Below are 23874 nucleotides of genomic sequence, written 5' to 3'. Positions count from 1 at the left end.
ATTATAAGTGAGGCGCCGGGGAGATTATAAGTGAGGCGCCGGAGGAGGCGCAAGTGAGGCGCCCCCACAAACACACATCATGGGATCCTTGATATTTATTGAAGTTATTCATTTACTTCAATAAATGATATAAAAATTAAATTATTTGAACATTTTTTAACTTAAAAATACAAAATATTAATTGCCACTGGCGGATTCGATCCTGGTACCCTAACCGTAAAAGACACAAGGGTTACCGTTTCGGCAACTGTTCGTCGCTTTCGCCTATTAATAAAATTGGCAATTTAAGCTAATTCAAATTTTAAAGTTACTTTTTTGACTTTAAAAAAGCAAAAAAATTTAAATAAGTTTAACTTCTTATGTCTTATGAACTTTATTCGAAGTAATAATATAAGCTTTAATTTAATATTAAATAAAAGTGTCAATATTACCGGAACAATTTCAAAAATTAAAAAAGCTTCACTTGTGTGTAAAAATTTTTTTGTTGAATTCCCCCAGCGGACAGGTTTAGAGCCAGATTTTCAAAAAAATTGTTTCAAATGAAAGGGAAATATCTAAGATTTCAATATAGAAAAAAAGTTATTTTAATTTGTTCATTTTTCAAAAAGTTATGACAGTAATAAGTATTAAAATATTTCATGTTAAACAATGATTTTTACATAAAATATATAAGTTTCATTAAATTCGACGGCCATTTTCCTATAGAAGAAATGTAGTAGGGACAAATTTGTTTTTTTTTTTGAACTTATAGTATTTATTATAAGCTTTAATTTGACATATGTTTAAAGGACGCAGTATTTCCGGAATATTTTTATAAGTTAAGTTGAAAAAGCTAGTTTTTGTAAAAAAGTTGCTATTTTAAATCTTCCCCTGTGAGCAGGTAAAGTGTTATATTTTCAAATAAATTTTATCGAATGAAAAAAAAATATCTAAGGTTTCAATATAACAAAAGTTTTGTTAATTTGTTAATTTTTGAAAAAGTTTTAAGTTTGGTAGTTTTAAGAAAAAAAAGTAAAAAAAACGTCAAAAAAATTATAATATTTTCGTGTTTAACTTTCAAAAGTTACTCCTAATATCTACTCTTATAAACCATTTATTACAATAATCTTGATAATTACTAATGCTAATAAACTGTTTTTTTCAAGTAGATAATATTTGTTAATTAATTGCTATTTTTATAAGATATTATGTCAATAATACAAGACTTCGCCTAACTGTGACCCTACTAGCCTCACACGTCTTCGGCGGTAAATTTCTTTAAGTCATTTTCGCAAGTAGGCCACTGATTCCGGTAGGAGTACTCGGCTATGCAGGACACGATAAGTCCTTTGCAAGAAAAATATCAAACACTAGAATCAGTATAAAAAATATATTATAAATTTTATTATTAAAATCAGGAAAATTTAAAAAGAGAATATGAGAGAGTAAAATGTATTTGGAATAAAGTTCGCGTTTGTTATAAGATATTCCCCTTGGGTATATTTAGATATTATTTTAGGAAGGTAATTAACTTGTTTTACTTAAGTAGATATGTTATGGAATTTATTTTAGATCAAAGTATTTATAAAAAAAAACCCAGCACAGGGGGGTCGCAGCACAGTGGTGATTTGGCATAGTTGGATCAAGTATAATAATATCTGACAGTGATTAAAATCACTATCAAAAAAAAAAACGCTTCGATGTAAATCTTTAGGTAGTGTTTAATTTTAAAAAATTGGTGTATTATTCCAAAAGCTACATGATCTGCTGGTTCCTTATTAATATCTCGATTAAGATAAAGTATGTCAAATGAAAAAGAGATAAATAAAAAATATTATTTCTCATAAAAAATTGTATTGATCCATATATTTTTCAAAAAGTTATAGCACTTTAAATTAAAAAATGTAAATTATAAAATCGAGAATTTTCACATAAAAAAAGCATTTGGTAGCCGTTTTCACCATGAAGACAAGTCCAGAGGTCAATTTTTTTTTTTTCAAATTAAAGTACATTACATTAGCTTTAATTTAAGATATATATAAAATTGTCAGACCTTCCGGAACACTTTCAAAAGTTAAGTTGAAAAAGTTAATTTTTTGTGAAAAAGTTGTCATTTTAAATCCCCCCTGTGGGCAGATAAAGGGTCAAATTTACAAAAAAAATTTACTAAATGATAGGTAAAGACATCAAGCATCTATAAAAAAAAAATTATATTGACATGTTCATTTTTGAAAAAGTTACGGCAGTTTTTAGTAAAAAAAATTAAAAAAATTTCGAAAATTAGCGATTTTTAAATTTGTAATTTTTTTGGAGGTTTCCTCCATTTAGGGGGAACGAGGGAAATTTTTTCAATTTTTAAAGGTAATGTCTTCGACTAGATACGATTTGTGATCTTTTGACGTATCGTTGAAAGAAATCCGTTCGTTGAGAGCTGAGAAAAAGTAGTAACAGACACAAAAAAAAAAAACATATCATAGTAAATCTCAGCTTCGCATCGAAGCTAAAAGGGTCATTATGTCTATATTTCTCAGCATTTACCTAAAAAATTATTGATACAGCTAGTTTAAGAGGAGCAATTGTCCATATCCCCCTAAAATACGCCCCTGGTATACACAATCATTATTAATATTCTAATTATAATAATTGTATTATAATAATATTATAAAACAGTTACAAGTGATTTGACGTAGGACAACTTAGCTGTCATAGATGGATTCCAATTTTTACGATAAAATCATTGACTTATATGAGATAAATACGATTAATAATACTGTACTATTCTGATATTGAATATACAATATTATATACTTATAACCGTCCTAAAATTTATGTATAATTCATCAAACATTCCTAAATAAAATATAAAAAATATATTGCAAATGAAAAATCATATCTTAATATAAACTCTTTGTATACCTAAAAAAAATAAGTTCAAAGCTAAAAAAGTACATTTGAAATTCTTCTTCAGTATTCAATCCTGAGATTGGTTTGTAGCAATTCTCCACTCTTCCCTGTTACTTGCTTTCCTTTTTGTCTCTTCATAAGAAGTACATCCTTGGTCCTCTATTATTTGTTGCATATATTCCATTCGTGGTCTTCCCCTAGCATTTTTTCCTTCCACGCAGCCTTCTATAATCAATCCTAGCAACCCACCATGTCTCAATACATGTCCAATCCATTCATACATTTGAAAAGGAAGCTAATAATCATAACTTTGGCTTTATAATCATAAAGCCAAAGTTAAAATAAAAGATACTTACAACAATAAACTTGATAAAATATATCAAAAAATTTTGTATTATATACATAGTTGAAAGAAATCGACAGAAAGTATCTCTATACTTAAATAAACTAAACATAATTTATAAAAATAACAAACATAATATCAAAACTAAAAGATAGTTAATGCCTAACCCAATCAATTCATATATGAAAACTATAACATGTATTAAATATGAATTAAAGAGAAAAATTGAGTTAAAAATCCATTTTTTACAAATTCACACGGGTGAGTAGCAAAAATGTTCATAAATAATTTTCCCGGAATCTCGTGACCGAGTACTTTCGTTAAAAAAAAAAATTTTGAAAAGCGGAACACGCTAAGTAATCATCCCAAAAAGAATTTTTTTCCTTGTTATGTTATATAATAAGATATTAGAACATATAAGACACCACGAGAATTAAAGGTGTTTAAGTGACAAAAATTTGATTTCGAATTTAATTTAAAAATTAAGAAATCAGTGATAAATAACACTTGGATTAAAAAAATTCACTGTTACGTTTAATCTACTCAAAAGAGTAGTTATTTGACTACTCAATTATACTTTATATATTCTCAGAATGTCACTTTGACCCCATCAGTTCTAGATACTTCAGATCTATTATTTAAAATTTTATAAATAATACAATTGTAATCTCAGTACAAAAAGTAAAATACTTCTATTTAACAAAACAATGTAAATAGAAAACAATTCTTTCTATGTGAACAATTTCAAAATAAACTTATACTGTATAATTTAAAATTTTATGAAGTTTCGATAAAAAAACTATCAACGATTAATTAATAAACATATAAACTTTTGTGTTCTTGTATTTAAAACTATTCGGTTGTAAAGATAAAAACCTTAACTTTCTTGATGTAATTATAGAATCCAAAATGTAATATTAAAATAGAATATAACCACTCCAAATTATTTTAGGTATCTAAAACTTTAAAGTGCAATAAGCATAGGTACACTTTTAGTCGAAGAGAAAACCGTCGGCGTTGATCAATTGAGTAAATTAAACAAATAATATTTTAACAGTTCAATTGTTTTTTCACGCGATCAGGTGACAAACCGGTGAAATTTGCTTTCAAACACTGCTACTCGTAAAAACCCAGCGCAGTTTGACTGGAAAGTGTATGTTATCACTTCAGCTCGCTGTTTGCACCGAACATTGTACGGACATGCGCAAGTCTTCTCCAATCCAATTTTTTCATTGCTATCTTCCGAACCGATGTAACTACAGTAACTCTGTATCAACTGAATCTCAATGTCACCATGGAACTCCATGTTTTTTCGGTATTGAACGCATACGTCGTTACAAAGCTTCGTCCCGCGAGATGTAAACTTGACTTTTGTAAGCTCTTCAGCATACATGAACAGCTGCGTATCGCACAAATGAACGGTATTGTCTGCTGTAAACTTGGTACCTGCGAATTTTCACAAACATGATTATACAAGAATAATAATTTCTTCGAAGCATACGAATTCTGAGTAATTGTTTAATATGCAATGTAAGTTAACAACGAGGCCTTTGTAATTATACAGGGTGTTCAGTAAGTCAGGAAACGGGTTACTGAACACCCTGTATAGTTAATAAAAAATCGGTACCTAATATATCCGTTGGGTCACGATAGTTTCCTTCGCCTTCAGCTGGCAAGTTAACTATTGCCGAATCGATAGAATCCACAGGAGAACACATTACTACGGAAAACAAATGCAATTTCATATCAAAGTAATATTTATTTAGAATTTATGGATTGTTTAACTGTTAAGTGATAGACCCAAAAATTACTTACTGGGCTCACCTATGATCCGGCGGATGGTTGTAGAAATTAAAACGACCATAGTAACTGCACTATTCATTTCTAACTAACACAATAACGTTGAACAAATAAGCTACAATATATAAAATTAATTGTCTTTATTTTCTATATAAGAATCTCCGAAAATCATTTGAATAATCATTTGACTATTGTTTATTAATTGATTAGTTACTCTACGAATGTGTTGTTAGGTATTATACTATACGGCTAATAGTATTAGCCGTTAAGTTTTGTACCTTGATATGCTTGAAAGTTATTCAGTTATTTAAAATTTAATTTAGAAATGATTAAATAAAGAAAAGGTTTAACTTTTTAGAAAGTTCTGGACATTTTTGAAGAAATTTCTGGCAATTATTCCGAGTAATAAATTATACAACATTACAATTTTTAACATTGAAATTTTACAACACTAAAACAATTACAACATCGTAAATATCTATGACATAGTTTTGTAATCTAATAAATATTTAACGATGAAATTTGTAAAATGAGAAATGAATTTTTATTTCTTCAGTGACTACCTGTAATTTTATTGATATGATGTGTGTTTACTAACATAATTCTGATCACATACGATTACAATTCATAAATCACAATTATAATGAACCTAATATCCTTTTTTCGCGCTAATGAAAACTCTCTGCATGGAAGGTGCACCGTGGGTGGGTTTCTTTATTAGTTAATAGTACCTACAACAAGACGATACCATTTTTCGTCGTGAGCTGCGCTGTCTGAAGTCGATAAACCCGCCCGTCCTATTTTTTTCTTTAACGTAATGTAAAATGTATACCCGTATGTGTGTATACTATATTTTATTAATAAAAATATACAACTACTCTGATATTTATTTTATTACATACGACGGTAGAAGATGATTTAAGACGCGTGAAGCCGGTGGTCGCCGTTAACGGCCACCTACTGCGATACTGTACTGTATAATAATCTATACGAGGTGGATTTCCGAACTGACTGCAGTAAACTGTTAAGATACACATTTCTCTCTTGTGTAAAATAATGTGGAATTATTATTATAATATATTATTATGTTGTGTGTATTTTGACGCAACAACTGAGGTTTGTCGTTAGGCGTCGATGGTAAATAAAAAACTATGGTAACCGGCACATACTTAATCGTAATAATTATTGTTGTCATTGCCGACAATGTGACTGCTGGCACGTTAAAGTGATATACAGACTTAAGAGGAGGTGTCGGCTGTGGAGTTTATATATGAAATATTGTGTCAAAAGGCCTTAATCGTGTGCGGTATACTTACTTGGCGATGATAGATAAACCTAAGATATTATAACACATTAATCATTGGTTAACTAATGCACTGCTAATATGTGTTTACTAGAAAGGGTCTTCATGTTTTATTCACAGCAAACAGGACAATAAAACAATAATTATAAAAATAATCAACATTTTTTTGTTAGAATATTTTATTATAATGGCTACTCTATTTTATATTCAAAACAACAAATATTCTCAATTCCATTATTATTGTTTTAAAAATACACTTAAGGATATAAACTTCTATGATAGAAATTTTTACTAACACTCATTCTTAAGATAATACAGTCATCATTGAGAAGAATTACTAGAATTACTTAGAATTTATAAAATTCTTTGTTATACAATACAAAGTGCATGATGATAGGTGATATCTATTATCAAAATGTTCACAAAGATACTGTTCAGTATGTAAGATCGATAATTTTATATACTTTAGAATATTTAAAAATACTATATAAAATATCCTTTTTTTGTACTCTGACTAGTGAAAACTGGGTTTAAATGTAACAAGGGGTAAAATGTAACGTAAACGTAAAATACTTTCAAAATGTTTCTATGAAGTTATAATAGAGGCCATTAGATTTATAAATGAAAAGACACATTTTCTGTTGTTATCTAGGTCTTTCTTTAATTATTATTGAAGCAGCAGCTATCACATTTTTGGGTTTTCATTAATGTAATAATATTTTTTCACTATGTGGAGGTTTTGGGTCAAGAGTCACAGAGGCCATCAGAACCTAGCGACGGCAATTTTTAGCTTCGATGCGAAGCTGAGAAGGTATTGGTTTTACTAAGATGTGATTATTTATTTATTTATTTTTTTTTTTGTGTGTCTGTTACCACTTTTTCTCAGCTCCCACCGAACGGATTTCTTTCAACGATACGTCAAAAGATCACAAATTGTATCTAGTCGAAGACATTACCCTTAAAAATTGAAAAAATTTCTCTCGTTCCCCATAAATGGGGGAAACCTCCAAAAAAATTACAAATTTAAAAATCGCTAATTTTCGAAATATTTTCAATTTTTTTTACTAAAAACTACCGTAACTTTTTTAAAAATGAACATATCAATATAATTTTTTTTTATAGATGCTTGATGTCTTTACCTAACATTTGGTATATTTTTTTTGTAAATTTGACCCTTTATCTGCCCACAGGAGAGGTTTTAAAATGACAACTTTTTCACAAAAAATTAACTTTTACAACCTAACTTTTGAAAATGTTTCGGAAGGTCTGACACTTTTAAATATATCTTAAATTGAAGCTTATGTAATATACTTTAATTTAAAAAAAAAAAAATTGACCTCTGGACTTGTCTTCATGGTGAAAACGGCTACCTAATGCTATTTTTGTGTAAAAATTCTTGATTTTATAATTTACATTTTTTACTTTAAAGTGCTATAACTTTTTGAAAAATATATGGATCAATACAATTTTTTATGAGAAATAATTTTTTTTAATAATCTCTTTTTCATTTGACATACTTTATCTTAATCAGGATATTAATAAGGAACTAGCAGATCATGTAGCTTTTGGAATAATACAGCAATTTTTTAAAATTAAACACTATCTAAAGATTTGCATCGAAGCGTTTTTTTTTGATAATGATTTTAATCACTGTGAGATATTATTATACTTGATCCATCTATGCCACGTCACCACTGTGCCGCGACCCCCCTGTGATGAGTTTTTAGATAATATGTAATAGGTTAATAGTCATTATACATAGTACATTATTATACAGAGTGGCCCACCACTCACTGACAACTTAAATAACTTTTGATTCAGTTAATATTTTTAGTTGATTTTTTTTTTTAATAATAGTTATACGTTAGGTCTATAGCTATATCTCAATAATTAATTTTTTTACATTTTATTAAAAATATTAATTATTTTTAAATTTTAAATAAAATGTAAAAATATTAATTATTGAGATATAGCTATAGACCTAACGTATAACTATTATTAAAAAAAAAAATCAACTAAAAATATTAACTGAATCAAAAGTTATTTAAGTTGTCAGTGAGTGGTGGGCCACTCTGTATATCATTTTTTAATATTTTAAAAATCGTATTTTTTTTAAGTTTTCCTTCTATCATTTACAGGGAAAGATGTAATTTTTTCAATTTTCAAAAGTAGTGTTTTCGACGGCTATTGATCTTTTGATATATCGTTCAGTAAAATTGGTCCAGTGAGAACTGAGAAAAAGTGGTGACAGTTACATACAAATATAGTTTCACAACTAAACATGATATAAATACTTTTTTTTAATTACGTGGTTATTACAATGAGCATAAAATTGTATTATAAAAGAAAAAAATATTATTTTGAATCATAATTATTTTACGAAATAAGCCTACAAATATAAAAAAAATATAACAGCTGAACCCGGTTTCTCCTACACCTTTTATGGCTTGTTAACTAGATGAATCCTATGAATGTGTTATAGCTTCCGTCGATTGTTGTTTTGATTAAAATATTTACATATACACACATTAAACTTGATATTTCTATCGTTCATAAAAATATACGGACTAAAATTTAATTTATTTTTATGAAATAAATCATTATTTTACCAAAAATTTGGTAGTTGTATTCTTAATAAACCACTACACTATAGATATAAATTTTAAAAATCTCATATTTTCCAAAATTATGTGCACTCAAATCTTTCTTAATAATTACGATTATTACATTACAATCAATATACAGGATTTCCTGACTTACTGAACACTCTGTATATCTAAAATTATTATGAGAAGATAAACATTGTACTATTTACACTAACATTTTTCATATTATGACATCTAAGAGCAATAAAAACCAACAAAAATTATATAAAAGAAAGCCATCGTTTACGTGATTGCATGTGTTCCTATTGTTACTAATCGTGCAGTCATGAAAAAGGTCCATCCCAAACGATTAGTCAAAGACCTCCGAGGCGCAATAAACACAAAGATAACATTACATTAAACAGTTTACACGGTAATACAACAATAATAATGAAAATTTTGTTGATAGTCGTTTTAATAATATAATTATCAATGAATATCTATAAATAGATTAGATATTAGGAGCATTTATCAAAACATGGGTATCAAATAATATACATTAAGGTAAAGATGTCAATGGGTTTAACAATGAATAAAAAAATTATAACAAGTCGTAGTTTATTCAGTAATCGTATACAAACAAGATTATAAGCTATGGTAAAAAAAGAAGTTTATAATCTTGGAATAATATGAGGTAAACCCATCACTAATATAAATTCCGTATAATCTATGCCCATTAAGGTGATGATTTATAAGGTTATTCCAATAGGAATTCTTGTAGAATACGATAATTTCTTTTGAAATTTCATATGAAATTTTCTATCTAGTGCATTAGATGTAATAATGGTATCGTTAATTTGTATTATTATGAATGATACTAATATTATATAATTTAAATAAATTGATAAAAATATCTCTGCACAATTGTGTTTTTAAAAAGAGTAAAAATATTAATTTATAATTTAAAAATTAATATTTTATGCAATATTTCTATCCATTATAGTCAATAAATTTGTCATATTTATTTATAATTTTTAAAATAGACTGATGTCTTTGTAACTTATTTTAATGTAGATATTTCATATTATACCTTTAATAATTTCTGCATAACATAAACTGTTTGTGTTGGTAACTTGACATTTGCTACATGTAAATTAGATTATTATAAAAATAACCTTAATATCTTTTATTTATTATAGTTTTAAATCAAATTAAACATAACACCAAACTTCTATTAAATAAAAATTCATCTTTTTTACTAATAAATTAACGATCCATGATGAAAATACAAAATTACATCAGAACACCATTTGTAATTGTGTTAAGGTGATATTTATGATATATTTATAATACAATTAAAAAAAAAAAAATGTTTTTTGACGTAAATAATTAATGTTATACTAGATAATTGGCAATAATTAGAAAAGGTATCCAAGGAAATTTTTTAAATGATAATATTTTATCGGTTTAGAATTTCAAAAATTCGAATAAACCTTTTAACATTGAGTAAAAATGTACTTTTTTTTTTTATTCGTATATAAAATTAGTCTTAATTTATATAGTTATCAAAACATTGCGGGTGGGTGAAACGATTAATTTGCATTATGTATAGAATAGTTTATTGCTATAAGAACGAGTACACAAATTAAATATACAACAATTACTGCAACCATGATGGGGTGCAATTCGTTTCAGACCAATCGGATAACATGGTAACAGAATACCTATCATTTGGAAGGGGAACGCATAAAACGATATGTCTTGCGTTTATTTAACGCGTTTAGGCCATTATTATTATTATAATTTTCTATTGTTTTTTCTATTTCTCCCCCAGGGACACGTCAAAACAAACTGCGCTCGACCGATGAATATCCTACTTGAGTCACTGTTTTTATTGTATATATTTTTACGGATATCAGATGCGCAGCTCTTGATCCTCATGGATTATACGATTTTCTTCATAAATCATACACTAAGCGGCGAGGGTGGATTTCAATTTTTTCCCCTTATTATTTGTCGGTCCAATCATAGGCATACAACTTTCTCTTTCTCCCTCAAGTAATGGCCGTTATAAATGCATTTATAAAAATGGGCTATGTATATTCTTAAGAACCATGACTGATAAGATTAAAATAAACGAATAATACACTCAAGTAACAGTATCAACAGCAGTGGTCACATAAAGTTTTATGGAAATCTCTCGGCAAACTTCGCTCTGCCCTTACTCTCAAATAACGTATGTTTCCTTAATTAAAAATGACGATGTTTTTAAAATTGATGGGTGCTCTGTAACACGAACATAGTTTCAAAATTGTATGCATCAGTATAAATGTCTTACGGTGTTTTTGGATTTTTAGTTAGTTTAAACTTTATATTTACTATATTTACTCATGTATAATTTATTTTATATTCAAAGTATAAAATTGTATACCCTTTTTTTATCCATTTTACAAGCATAAAATATTTGATAGTTTCGAATCGGTCGGTTATGTGCTATGCAATATGTGTGCTAAAACCGTACACAGTTTTTTTGTTATAAACAAACCTCTTTATCCATTTTAATATCGTTGTTTTATTATAAATATTTCTGCATCTCGGGTTAAATTGACAAATATCTTAAAAATATATTGCATTATTTTTACTAATCTAAAAAGTTAAGTAATTTATGAATTTTTAAAATATATAAATAGAAAGTACATAAAAAAAACATATGGAACATATATCTTGGTAATTAAATCTATAATATTTAATTCAATTTGTAATCTTTATATAAATAGTTTAATGTAACACTACTTTTGTACAAGTAATAATCTGCTGAATCGAATAGGGCAATAGAAACTATGAGTCACACAGATACTACTTAACACTTTGGATAACTTGAGTTCATGTTTATTCGTTATGCAATATTTGTACAGTATTAATAAGTTTGTGACATCAATGGTTGCTTGAATTGTTCAAAGATAAGAAATAATAATATCGTAGTAATGAATTTTGTTGTCTCACGCACGTTATCTAAATACAACGTTTGTACACAACAGGTAAATACGATTATTTTAATAAGTTAGAGAAGTTCAAAACAATCTAGTCACATAATCGAACAGCTAACGACAGTATGGACGGTAGTAGTGTCGCTATTCGGTCGCTGCCGTCCAATAATTAATTAACACAGCGGTCAAAATGAAAACCGTCGCGGCCATTAAGTTAGGTCTGTGTTCTTCGGTTTTCAGTACAGCCGTTTTAGCCTCAGTGTGTTTTTTAGTTGTCTGGTCATATTGGTACTTTGAATTCGATGCAGACTGTGCCGTGCACGATTGTAAGTGTATATTATTTGGTACCAGTTTTGCCGGTGGGGTTTTTGTCGGAGGCCAACTGTATCGTTGCCGATATGTGTGGTACTCATTGACCGTATCCGCGAGTTTTGCGGCCTTAGCATGCATTGCTTATGGACTGGGTATCTTATGTTCGGTTGGTACGGCACGTCAACGACGGCGGTCTTACGATCAAGCTCCGACTATGACTGATGATGACATCACTAGAAAAAGGTTAGCTAAGCTTCTAGACGGACTTGATTTTGAATCTGAAAATTTTAACCTTTCTTCAGAATCAATAATCTTAATACAATTTAAGTTACAAGAAATTACATAGACAGTTTTTTTATACCACTGAAATATCTAATAAATTCAATGAATCATAAAACAGTGACTTTATGTTTAAGAGACAAATGTTTTATTAATTAAATGAATCTAATGCCGTTATTTTAGTTCACAGGTATCGAAATCCAAGATAGGGTTAGTCATTTTTTCGATTTTGATGGCTGTAAACACAATGATAGCATCAATTATATTAACAAATGGATATATTTCGACTTGTCAACAATATGTACATCGAGTTAATAGCTTTTTACTGGTAACTATTTTTCGATTATTTATTGTTATTAACTTTGATAAAAAGAGGATTCTAAACAAAAATTGATTACTCAAGTAGTAATTCACCAAAAATGCAAAAAAACCTTGTAAAATGTTTATAAACAAAAGCAACTTTGTGGACAATTAAAATTCCAAATTAAAAGTTGAACCATCCTAATACTCTCTTAATGTACTTATGTAGGTGATAATGGAGGATTTATTAGCCCTCTCTCTTAAAAATGTATGTGTTGCATAAACAGTATATTTAAATTGTGGTGAAGGCTATAATTTTCTTAACCGCCTATTCAGGAATAAAATTCTGTGTATATCATTAAAGTTATATAAACACAATAATTAATATTATTTTTCGTTAAAAGCAGTGAAATTTAATTGTATCGGGTTGATATTGAATTTTGTAAAGATCACCAATACCTATCAGCAATTTACAGACAATACTCGAAAAAAATTAATTTTACAAAACAGATTAAATAAATGTTAACTAATCAATAACAAATTAAATTATCATAATATTCTCCGGTGAAATATATTATACCTATAATGAAATTTTTCTAGTTTAAAATTTAGTGTTTTTATTTATATTTGTCAAAATCTTCTTCTTTTTCTTCGACTTAATCCCAACTACTTAGGGTCGGTCATTATATTTGCCCAAATATCAGAAAAATTAAAATATTTGAGTTGTGTTACTATACTTTCCGATTGGCGATATCTATTCATACTAGTTAAAATGAAAACCTTGAAATCTAATCACTAATTGAATAAAAAAATTCGTATGATATCTGGTGGCTCTGTAATTTTCAGCCTACCAACCTAGCGATCTTATACTGAAATGTGACATGTCATTACTATACGTGTCAAAAGATATGAAGAACACTACCATTTAAATAAATTAACACAGTTAACGTTAAAACTATATGGGTCAAAACTATATTTACATAAAAAAATAACAATAGCCTACCGCTGATAACAAAGGTAGCGACACTAACAAAAAATTTCAAAATACAAATGTTTACATTTTTGTATAATGTACATAATAACTCTCGGATATTAGAAAGAAGGCGTAAGATGTCAGACATCAGAAACCGGAGAGTGAGTTCACTGCAGGTACTCGGTAGTCCAATAGATAGACTGTGCAATTTCGTTAAACGGGGCGAAGCTCTAATCAGGTTGGTTTTGCGATATAATAAGGCGGCTAATCAGACAAAGAGAGTGTCAGTGTATTAAATGTATTGCAAAATATTCGGTATTGTGACAAATGTTGTTTTCTTAATATAATGTTTTTCTGTTTTAGCCAACTGGAAAAATGGTAGATTTGATATCAAACAGATTATCGTGTGAAACGATTTATGATTTTTTGGATTACCTTCAACCACCCTCACATGAAGCGACCCTCGAACTGATCAGACAACATAGACCAAATCCTCGAAATGACATTATAAATACATGGAATTGGTTAACAACATCGATCATCATGTCATGGTTAAATACAATTTTATGGGTTTTATTACCAGTCACATTTTATTTTCTTTAAATGATTAAAAATTTTACTAAAAGAAAGTATTTAATATAATTTATACAAAAATAGAGATGAAAAATTAAGTTAATATTTTATAACTAATTAATTAAAAATCGAATTTAGTATATTAAAAACTTTTTATCTAAAAATATTGCTGTGTTCACTACAAAAATTGATTCTTACCTGTTATAATAGCTAAGAGTTAATGAGAGAATAATTTTCCTTATATTGTTAAGCCTAAAATCAATTTTTAACATCTAGATTATAATTATTTAAAAAAAAAAATTTTTTAAATAGTTTGTTCAAAATGTATAAAATTTCTCATTTTTTAAAAATTATTTTTATTACAGTGGTTTTAATTCGCCTTAATGACCTTTATAGAGTAAAAGTTAAGAAAATCTTTTAAAAATAAGTTTTTATAGATCAAATCGATGCCGTTGTGCAAGGCGTTTAATTTGTTTTTTTTTTTATCAAAAATAAAATTTCAAGTATTGATAGCATGGATGCGAACACGTGAAAGAATTTATTTTACTATGATGTGTTTTTTTTTAATAAATTAGTCTAACTTTCGTCAAACAGAATAGTACTATAAGAAGGAGGAGTTAATTACGACGCATAACTCACCTTTTACAAAAAAAAATTTAAATATTATTTAAGTGTTAGTTATTAATATTTTGAGGGAGAATTTTTGGAACTTTCATTGTTAATCCAATATGTGTATTAAAAAGAAGGGGACTGCTTCCTTTTTATTTTTTAAAAAAAAACTACTTTTTTTCATCCTTTTTCTCTTAAAATAAAAATCATAATAAAAAAATTCTTTCTGGTATTTTTAAATTTTATATATTTCTAGATTTATTAATTTTTAAGTTTTTTTTTAAATGGTTCTTTATATCTTACAAAGAAGTTAACATTATTTTGTTAAATGATAACTAACTTATAAAATAGAGAATTATTAAATTAAGAAAATGTCTGGTCGATAACAACTTTTGAACCAGTACTTTGGTAGATATTATTTATATACCTAGTCGGTGTAAGAACATTTATTACTATGTTCTTACCACTTATATTACACACGTTTTATTTCCATTTACTTAATTCGTAATACATATTAATTAGCATAGAGGAAGACACTGATGTGACAATCCTACTCGTCTGTAACCCGGAGCTACTGAAGTCGAACTAACAAAGGGCAGTTGTGTTTGAGTGGCCGTTGTAGACATAGTTTTCAATACTATTACTTTTGTCTTATTTATATTATTTATAATTTAACTTGTTTTATTCAACGACCTGTCTATCGTCAATTGACATCATAGCCAACCAACTCCGTCTCACTTGGATATACCTACTAACCGACTGTACTAGGATTCAGGTCAGACGTATTGTACATTACATATAACTTATATTTACTGAACATCTAAAATATCACTTTACTTTGTCGTTGACATAAAACAATAGTTCAATTTTATTTAATAATCTATCCCCTGTAACTAACGTACACGATTGCCTGTGTCTCCTCTAGGTAATTAGAACTCATTTAAGGAGATAGAGATGACATTTGGGCAGATGTCGGGTAGCTTCCGATTCTTGGTTTTGACCAAGATCCTCAACTATTAAATAAGCCCCTAACACCGGGAGGAAGAGTACAGCCAAGAAATTAGTAGTGATAATAGCAGCACTTCTTTTCAACTCTAATAATCTATATTGTTAATAACTTCTAAAATTCTGGTCCAAAAGTTATCGACCAGTAATTACCAAAAATAATTGTTTTAATATAATTATTAAGTTAAGAGTAACCAAGTTGCTAATATTAAAAAAATGACCTTGAATACAACAACTTTATAAATTTTATAATTTCTTTTTGCAAAAATTACAATACTAAATTATTCAAAATTAATTTCTTACTGAATTTAATTACTATTAGTAATAACTACTTATTACTTTAATTACTATTCATGTATTATACTTATAAATCATTTAACTTCTAATCTGAATATTAATAAGGAAATAGATATTAATTAATGTTTTAGAATAATTCCTTCTAAAAATAAAACACTATCTACTGATTTATGATAGTGATTTTAATTTTATAAGATATTATCTATACTTTCCCCACCGTTCCCCAACCCGATTATCCTGGGTTGTCCTTAGTATATATATTTTTATTGTAGTACACTTTAAAGAACTTTTATTGATATAGGTTAAAACTTTCCAGAACATTTTCAATTAATGAGTTGAAGAAGAAATTTTTACATGTGTTATAACGCTTCGACTAATTTCGTAAGGGATATGAATTTTTGTGTAGTTTTACCTGTGTCTGAGGAAGTCAAAAGAAGGATAATAGATGAAACCATTTCTGTACATAAGTTTTTTAACCTTTAATTAGTGTTTCAAAAAATGTAAAATAAATAGAGGAATACTAGATAATGGTGCGCACGAGTTAATGTTGTATATGCCAATATCATGATAACTAGTGGTTTTTAAACTTAAGTTATTGGATAAAAAAAAATATCATTATGTGTACAATATTTAATAACATTATTGCAATTATTTTATTAAAAATTAAAAAAGTAAAAACGGGATATAAAATTTAAAGTTTTTAATCTCCTTTAATTTGAAAACTTTTTTAACTAAAAGTAATGACTAATTTAGGTTAGAGACTGTACGAATAAATTTCAGTTATCAGTATTAGTTTTTCCTTTAGTGCATGTCAATTTCCCGTGTTCCCTAGAATACATCAATAATTATCTTATTCTTGTATTTTTAAATTATAATTATTCTTATTTTAAAAGTAGACTTGGAAATTCCAAAAACTTAAGTCAGAACTAGTTTTAAAATTATTTAGTCACACTAAAATGTTATTTCGGTAACTTATATTGTCATAAAAACCATCTTAAATAATTACGAAAATATTTTTTTAACCAAAAATATTTTTCAAATGTTAAAAAATGAAATGAAAAATATATCGTAATAATAACTGTTTCATTAGTATAGATATTTTGAGTGCTTTTTTATTTATTCAATTAACATTTATTAAATATAAATGTATTTTATAAATTTATTTATTTTTCAGTACTTATTATTTATTTAAATTTTTAAGGAAAATGAGATTTTAAAAGGTATTTTAAAGAAACGTGTTACATTTAAATTATTATGTACATTCCTTGTCCTCACGGTTTTTTGAAATATAATACAAAATCTGAAACATAATATAAGGAATAATGTCTAATATCATTATATACTTTTTAGATAGATTTTTTATATTGTGAAAAAAAAAATAATTAAAATATAAATTATAATTTTATTACTTTCATATTTTAATGGGCCTTCTTTATCAGCACCTAAGTTCTTCATGAATTCATCTAGTTCAGTTTCGTTCATTTGTTCATCTATCAATTTCATTAATTCAGCAACTTTTGATCTAGTAATCTGTTCATTTCCAGATGAAAAATACATAAATATTCCTTTTAACATGACAAATGAGGATTCCTTATTTTTTTCAAAATTATGTTGTGATTCAGGAACAAAACTATATATTTCAGTATTGAACTGTTCAAATGAAATTTTGTGTTCAAATTTATCTAAAATGAATAAAATAATTATCAACTTTTTCTGTTAATTTTAATGTTAAAAAACTGTGCTTTGGTTTTATTAAAAAGAGACTGCGTAAATAAAGTGACATAAATTATTTAATAATGTTTTATAGTAAATTATTTGCTTCATTATGAAATTGATAGACATCTAATTTTTCTAAAAAAGAGATAATTTGTTGTTAACTCAAATTATTCTATAGTTTATTTTAATTGTATTCTAGTTAAATAATTTTTTAATTAAAATAAATTAAACTTTATTTAATAATATATTAGTCCACTTAGCAATACTATTTTTTTTGATAAGAATGATTTAACTATCTGTTCATTTGCTTAAATTTTTTTTTTTTGTGAATTAATATAAAGAATAAGTTAATACATCAATTAAACATTGTATTTATGAATATTTATATTTATTTTTTTTGTAACTACCTGCATTGATTTTTATATGCTATTAAAAGAAGTAGTTAACGGAAAATATTTTTAACATTTACGATTAAAATAAACTACAGCAGACTTTTATACAAAATATACTAAATTTTACCTACTAACACGCAAAATTATTTATTTTTAAATTTATTATTCTATCATAAAACAATGTAAATACTTAACAATTTAATCTCGATAGCAATTTTTTTGCTTCCTCATCAGTAATTGATATTCCAATACTATTAATTTCATCCTTCAATGTTGATTCATTAATATTACACCCAGTATCATCGATGCAACGATGATATAAATCCGTTAATTTTGTATATCTTGTCTGTAATTTTAGTCCCTTAAAAATAATTATTAGTTAAATTATAATGATTTTAATCCTGTTGGTAAAATGTCTCTTTTATAAAAGGATATAAACATTTGGATTGTATAATAGTAAGACCAATATAAAGAATGGTGCAAGGATATTAATAGATGAGGAGATGAAAAATAAAGTAGTAAGGAAAAGTTACAGAATTATAGACATAAAATTGATTTTTGAGAAAAAATTGTTTAATGTAGTAAGTGCCTATGCACCACGAGTAGGATGTGATGAAATTTTATTTCAAAAATATAAATTATAATTTTATTGAAATAATTTATTTTTGAAATAGACAAGGAAATGTTTTAGAGAGAGATGGATGAGATGATACAAGGAATACCTGGTAAAGAGAATACGATAATAGGTAAAGATATGAATTGTTATGTCGGTAATAAGTGGCGAGGATATGAAAAATTACACGGAGGGTATGGTTTTAGTGGGAAGAATGAGGCTGAATAAAGAATCTTAGATTACGCAGTATTGTATGATCTTTTTGTGGTTAATACTTTTTTAGAAAAAGAGAAGAACATTATATAATTTATGAGAGTAGGAGTAATAAATCACAGATTGATTATTTTATATAGAAATATGAGTGTAAAGCGAGTAAAAGATTGTAAAGTTATACCAGGCGAGAGTGTAACTTCATAACATTGACTGATAGTTAATAAAGTGGTGTAGTGGAAAGAGAGTACTTTTCTAGTTTAAAATTTAGTCTTTGTATTTATATTTGTCGAAATCTTCTTCTTTTTCTTCGACTTAATCCCAACTACTTAGGGTCGATCGTTATATTTCTCCAAATGTCAGAAAAATTAAAATATTTGAGTTGTTACTATACTTTCCGATTGGCGATATCAACAACCGTTGATAACAAAGGTAGCGACACTAACAAAAAATTTCAAAATACAAATGTTTACATTTTTGTATAATGTACATAATAACTCTCGGATATTAGAAAGAAGGCGTAAGATGTCAGACATCAGAAACCGGAGAGTGAGTTCACTGCAGGTACTCGGTAGTCCAATAGATAGACTGTGCAATTTCGTTAAACGGGGCGAAGCTCTAATCAGGTTGGTTTTGCGATATAATAAGGCGGCTAATCAGACAAAGAGAGTTAGTAGTAGTAATAAGTATTTTAACTATAGTAAAAAAATGTTTAGGGTTTTAAATTTTATAACACAATAATTGATACAATCGCGCTGATAAAACTCAAAATTTTTTAACTAGTTATGCCTGCAAATAATAGCAACAAAGATGTTTTTTGCTATTCCTGAAATGTCTAGCTTAATTGAATAAGATCAATTAAAACAACACTCAGTGACATAGATACAGGGGAGGTTTAGGGGGTGTAAGAACAAAAAAAAAAAATTATTTATAAATAAAGTAGAGTACGATTTAAAATTATTTTTTATCATTATTATTATTATTAAACTTCTGATCTACCTTTATCGGATGCAACAGTACCTATGCTGATGACACGGCCTTAATATCATCTTCATTAGATCATAAAGTTGCCAGTCAACAGTTACAAGTACATCTAAATATGTTTTCGCTCTGGTTCAAGACCTGGCGTGTCAAAATAAATGAGTCAAAATCTTCTTTCATTACATTCACTCTTAAAAAATATGACTGCCCATTAGTTACTATTAATAACATTATTATTCCTCATTCAACCGATGTTAAATACCTAGGGTTAATTTTTGACGAAGGTTAACCTGGGGTTCTCATTTAAAAGAAAAAAGGAAAAAACTGAACTCGAGACTTCATTTACTAAGACCTTTACTTAAGTCAAATATTTCTTTGTCAAATAAAATTATATTGTACAAAACATTACTCCAACCTATAAGACTATGGTCTTATGGCATAATAATTTGGACTCCAGCAAAAAGTTCTAACTAGAGAACAATCCAAAGTTTCCAAAACATCTGCTTAAGAATCATAACCGGGGCGCCCTGGTACGTCACAAACATGGCCCTACATTTATACCTCCATCTCAACACAATTAAAGAAATGACAAGATTATATTATAAAAGATTCTGGATGAAACTTGAATCCAACCCCAACAGTTTAATTCAAATGCTGAGCGCAAACGCCTTGCCTGGCAATCCAGTAAGGCGTCTTAAGAGAGAATGGTGCACAGACCTATTATCTTAATAAATAATCGTATCTACGCCACAGAATACTAAACGGCAGTTTACTTATTTAGGTTATAAAACTGTGTATATTTAATACTTATATATTAAATAAATAAATACCAATTATGTCTAATGATTTACTAAAGGGAGGGATGGAAGTCGCCTGTTTCTCTTAAGTTACCTTAATTAATTAATAGAATGAATATTTATTAATATTTGAAAAATTATATTAATATTATGTTGTATAAATATTAAGGTAAGGAATATTACTAAAAAAAGAATTTATATACATTACAAAATTACCGTGATTAAACTTTCTTCTTTTTTATTAGTATCAGCTAGTGTAATAATAATATAACAAAAGTTGATAACAAAAACTAAAATTTTGGATTTCATTTTTTTATGCAGAAATATATAAAAAAAAAACTTAGTGATTAATTTACTGTTATACTTGTATTAATCTTAACTAAGGATTTAGAATAACATATTCTTTTTTTATAAGAAATTACGAGGATTGCTATTATTATAAGCGCTTAATAAAATGTTAAGATGACGCAATAATATAGTTTGTTTAATATAATAATTTTTTTTCCTGTGACATTTCATAGTGTTTGTACAAAAAGCATCTATTTATTTTGTATAGTTTTCTCGTTTGTACACTTAATTATAACGACACTAAAAGTGCTTGTATTTATCAGAGAATTTAAGAAAACGTAAATTATCAAAAACATGTATTATACAGAATACTTTATTTTATAAAAGGCACTCGTTTTCTGTTGTAAAAGAACTAATGAAATTTTTTTATTTTTAGTAAGAAAAAAATCATTGGTATTGAAAAACTATAGTAATATATAGTGAAGTCATTTTTTTTGTCTCTTTAGCGATAAAAAAAAAATCTTAATTTTAATTTTCTTAAATGGAAACCATTATTTTTAACTTGATAATATTATGTAGAAAAAAATTAATTATTAAAATTAAAATTATTAATAATTTTTATTTGATTTTATTGCGTTATAATATTTTAAATTTCGGATTTTAAATAATATTCCATAATTAGTTTAGTTTTTTAATGCCAGTAGCATATTTGTTTTAATAGGCTATGAATTATTTTTTATGATAATTATCAATAAAAATTGTCCGCACGGATTGCCATCAATGTATGTTAATAACTTGTGTTAAATATAAAAGATGCAAAACATGAAATATAAAAGAAAAAAATTTTACTTAAGTTGCTGCAATACATGAGTGACTGGTCGGATAAGAGAAATTATAAGAACAAAATTGTTTATATAACATATTATCTAGTTCAAAATAGTTTTTAAAAAGTTAAAAACTTATTTGAAAACATATTATTGTGAAGTTATAATAACCAAATGATTTTTCCTTTATAAAAGTTAATCATTTTCATTAATTTCTCGGATAGTACCCAAATTGATCACACTGTATAGAAAAAATGACTAATTTTTCAAAACTTAATTCTCAACACCGTTTCGAATGATTTATTCACATATTTTTTAGTTCGACATATTATTTGTACTAAATCATCAATAAGAGCTATCACAGCTGCTCATAAAGATATAATTTTAAATAGAAATATAAGAAAAAAATTTAATCCCACAGTTTTTTTACGCTTTTTTAAGTCCATTAAGGGCCATAGCGGCCTCCCCTNACTAAACAGTTTTTTTACGCTTTTTTAAGTCCATTAAGGGCCATAGCGGCCTCCCCTCCGTTAAAGGAGAAGATATCTTTATCATTGATATTCTGGGACGGGTGGTTAGTTAGTCACCGGAGAGAAGGATGGCGACTCCAATTNGATATTCTGGGACGGGTGGTTAGTTAGTCACCGGAGAGAAGGATGGCGACTCCAATTACCGAACTGATGTTTTGCTCGAAAAATAAAGCCTCTCGTGACCGAGTTTCAAACTCGAGACAGAGCGCATCACACTTGTGATCGACTCAGTCATACCTTCCCTCTCTTATTAAGATTAAAAATAGAATTAAAAGGATCAAAGTAACAAAAATAGTGTAAAAAAATAATTTTATTTTATTTAAATTGGTCGCTGTTTTAAACATATTTGAATCTAAGTCTTAATTAAAAAAAAATCAATCATAAGTTGCATTTTTTTAACGCAATTGATATTTAAAGATATATAGTATCCAAGTTTAGCTAATAGCCAATCCCTTATATCCAGTAATGTATTTTGAAATTAGGTATTCTGGGTAATATGATTTACTATACCCAAGATACCAAACAGAAGGAATCCGCAAGGGCATTTACCTAATCTATTATTGCGTTAGAAAAAATGAAATTAAAAATATAAAATTTATAATTTTTGTTAATTAATAACGATCAAATAAAAAATTTTAATGAAAGAATTGAAAAACCTTAAGCCATTAAAAATAATTTTTTATTAAAAATATTATCCAATATTTTTTTTTCTGCGGCAATTATAGATTTACGGATTGTTTCTTAATCAGGGCCTTGGATGTAGTAAATCATAGTACCCGGGGTGCAGAATTTCAAAAGATGTTAATTGAATATAAGGTACAGTGTAATGTTTAGCTATTAGCTCAACTTGGATAGCATATATCTTTAAAAATTATTAATTATTTTTTTATTTTAGACTTATTTTACATTTTTAAAATAGTGACTAATTTAAATAACATTTAATTATTTCGAAATAAATATTTTGTTATTTTGAAATATATATCTCATATGTATAGATATCAAATAGCTATCTAAAAATTCACACATAAGTTCAACTACATTTTTGGAAAAATCAAGTTATATTAAGTTGCATTCCTGTGATGAAAACTGAATTTTTTTATTGTATCTTATTCCATATAAAATTATTAATTTTTTGAGTAAACTATCTATAAGGTGATATTATTTAAATGATTAGCTTAGCCATGTGTTATTCAAAAATTATTGAGACCCGTCTTTGCACGGAGGAGTATGTTGTTGAACTCTGTTTCTATATCCTAATATATTTTAGAAGTATC

At 27.1% G+C, this 23874-nt stretch overlaps 4 protein-coding genes across 4 annotated transcripts in view; 1 reads left to right on the top strand and 3 right to left on the bottom strand.

Annotated features, from left to right (window-relative positions):
- The window catches only part of LOC126900101 (uncharacterized), a 7346-nt gene extending 4180 nt beyond the window's left edge, over window positions 1-3166 (bottom strand). Inside the window, exon 1 of the mRNA XM_050675562.1 lies at window positions 2998-3166. Within this exon, the coding sequence (XP_050531519.1) occupies window positions 2998-3166 (169 nt within the window). The remainder of the gene's footprint in view (window positions 1-2997) is intronic.
- A 1130-nt stretch (window positions 3167-4296) lies between these two features.
- LOC126898852 (uncharacterized) lies at window positions 4297-5143 on the bottom strand. The gene is made up of 3 exons (XM_050673257.1): window positions 5042-5143; window positions 4854-4946; window positions 4297-4672 (listed from the first exon to the last, which is right to left on the bottom strand). The coding sequence occupies exons 1-3, from the start codon at window positions 5106-5108 to the stop codon at window positions 4305-4307; spliced, it is 528 nt and encodes a 175-aa protein (XP_050529214.1). The 5' UTR covers window positions 5109-5143; the 3' UTR covers window positions 4297-4304.
- A 6831-nt stretch (window positions 5144-11974) lies between these two features.
- LOC126898833 (uncharacterized) lies at window positions 11975-14902 on the top strand. Its single transcript, XM_050673233.1, has 3 exons — window positions 11975-12456; window positions 12676-12820; window positions 14129-14902. Exons 1-3 carry the CDS (start codon window positions 12092-12094, stop codon window positions 14366-14368), a joined length of 750 nt encoding a protein of 249 aa, XP_050529190.1. The 5' UTR covers window positions 11975-12091; the 3' UTR covers window positions 14369-14902.
- A 1801-nt stretch (window positions 14903-16703) lies between these two features.
- On the bottom strand, window positions 16704-21357 carry LOC126898851 (uncharacterized). The gene is made up of 4 exons (XM_050673256.1): window positions 21175-21357; window positions 18553-18718; window positions 17659-17931; window positions 16704-17549 (listed from the first exon to the last, which is right to left on the bottom strand). The coding sequence occupies exons 1-4, from the start codon at window positions 21265-21267 to the stop codon at window positions 17521-17523; spliced, it is 561 nt and encodes a 186-aa protein (XP_050529213.1). The 5' UTR covers window positions 21268-21357; the 3' UTR covers window positions 16704-17520.
- Between the last annotated feature and the right edge of the window lie 2517 nt (window positions 21358-23874).

Source organism: Daktulosphaira vitifoliae, unplaced genomic scaffold (assembly GCF_025091365.1).
Source record: "Daktulosphaira vitifoliae isolate Bord-2020 unplaced genomic scaffold, ASM2509136v1 Scaffold_2, whole genome shotgun sequence".
Taxonomy (NCBI): domain Eukaryota; kingdom Metazoa; phylum Arthropoda; class Insecta; order Hemiptera; family Phylloxeridae; genus Daktulosphaira; species Daktulosphaira vitifoliae.
This window is presented reverse-complemented; position numbering and strand designations above follow the sequence as displayed.

What these genes read in the sequence shown, in the direction of transcription:
- LOC126898852 (XM_050673257.1), bottom strand. Translation starts at nt 5,108, where the DNA reads ATGAATAGTGCAGTTACTATGGTCGTTTTAATTTCTACAACCATCCGC. An exon ending in CCGGATCATAGGTGAGCCCA is followed by an intron (nt 4,947 to 5,041) that starts GTAAGTAATTTT and finishes TGTTTTCCGTAG; the next exon opens with TAATGTGTTCTCCTGTGGAT. An exon ending in TGACCCAACGGATATATTAG is followed by an intron (nt 4,673 to 4,853) that starts GTACCGATTTTT and finishes GAAAATTCGCAG; the next exon opens with GTACCAAGTTTACAGCAGAC.
- LOC126898833 (XM_050673233.1), top strand. Translation starts at nt 12,092, where the DNA reads ATGAAAACCGTCGCGGCCATTAAGTTAGGTCTGTGTTCTTCGGTTTTC. An exon ending in GATGACATCACTAGAAAAAG is followed by an intron (nt 12,457 to 12,675) that starts GTTAGCTAAGCT and finishes CCGTTATTTTAG; the next exon opens with TTCACAGGTATCGAAATCCA. An exon ending in GAGTTAATAGCTTTTTACTG is followed by an intron (nt 12,821 to 14,128) that starts GTAACTATTTTT and finishes TTTCTGTTTTAG; the next exon opens with CCAACTGGAAAAATGGTAGA.
- LOC126898851 (XM_050673256.1), bottom strand. Translation starts at nt 21,267, where the DNA reads ATGAAATCCAAAATTTTAGTTTTTGTTATCAACTTTTGTTATATTATT. An exon ending in AAGAAGAAAGTTTAATCACG is followed by an intron (nt 18,719 to 21,174) that starts GTAATTTTGTAA and finishes ATTATTTTTAAG; the next exon opens with GGACTAAAATTACAGACAAG. An exon ending in ATTGCTATCGAGATTAAATT is followed by an intron (nt 17,932 to 18,552) that starts GTTAAGTATTTA and finishes TATTCATTTTAG; the next exon opens with ATAAATTTGAACACAAAATT.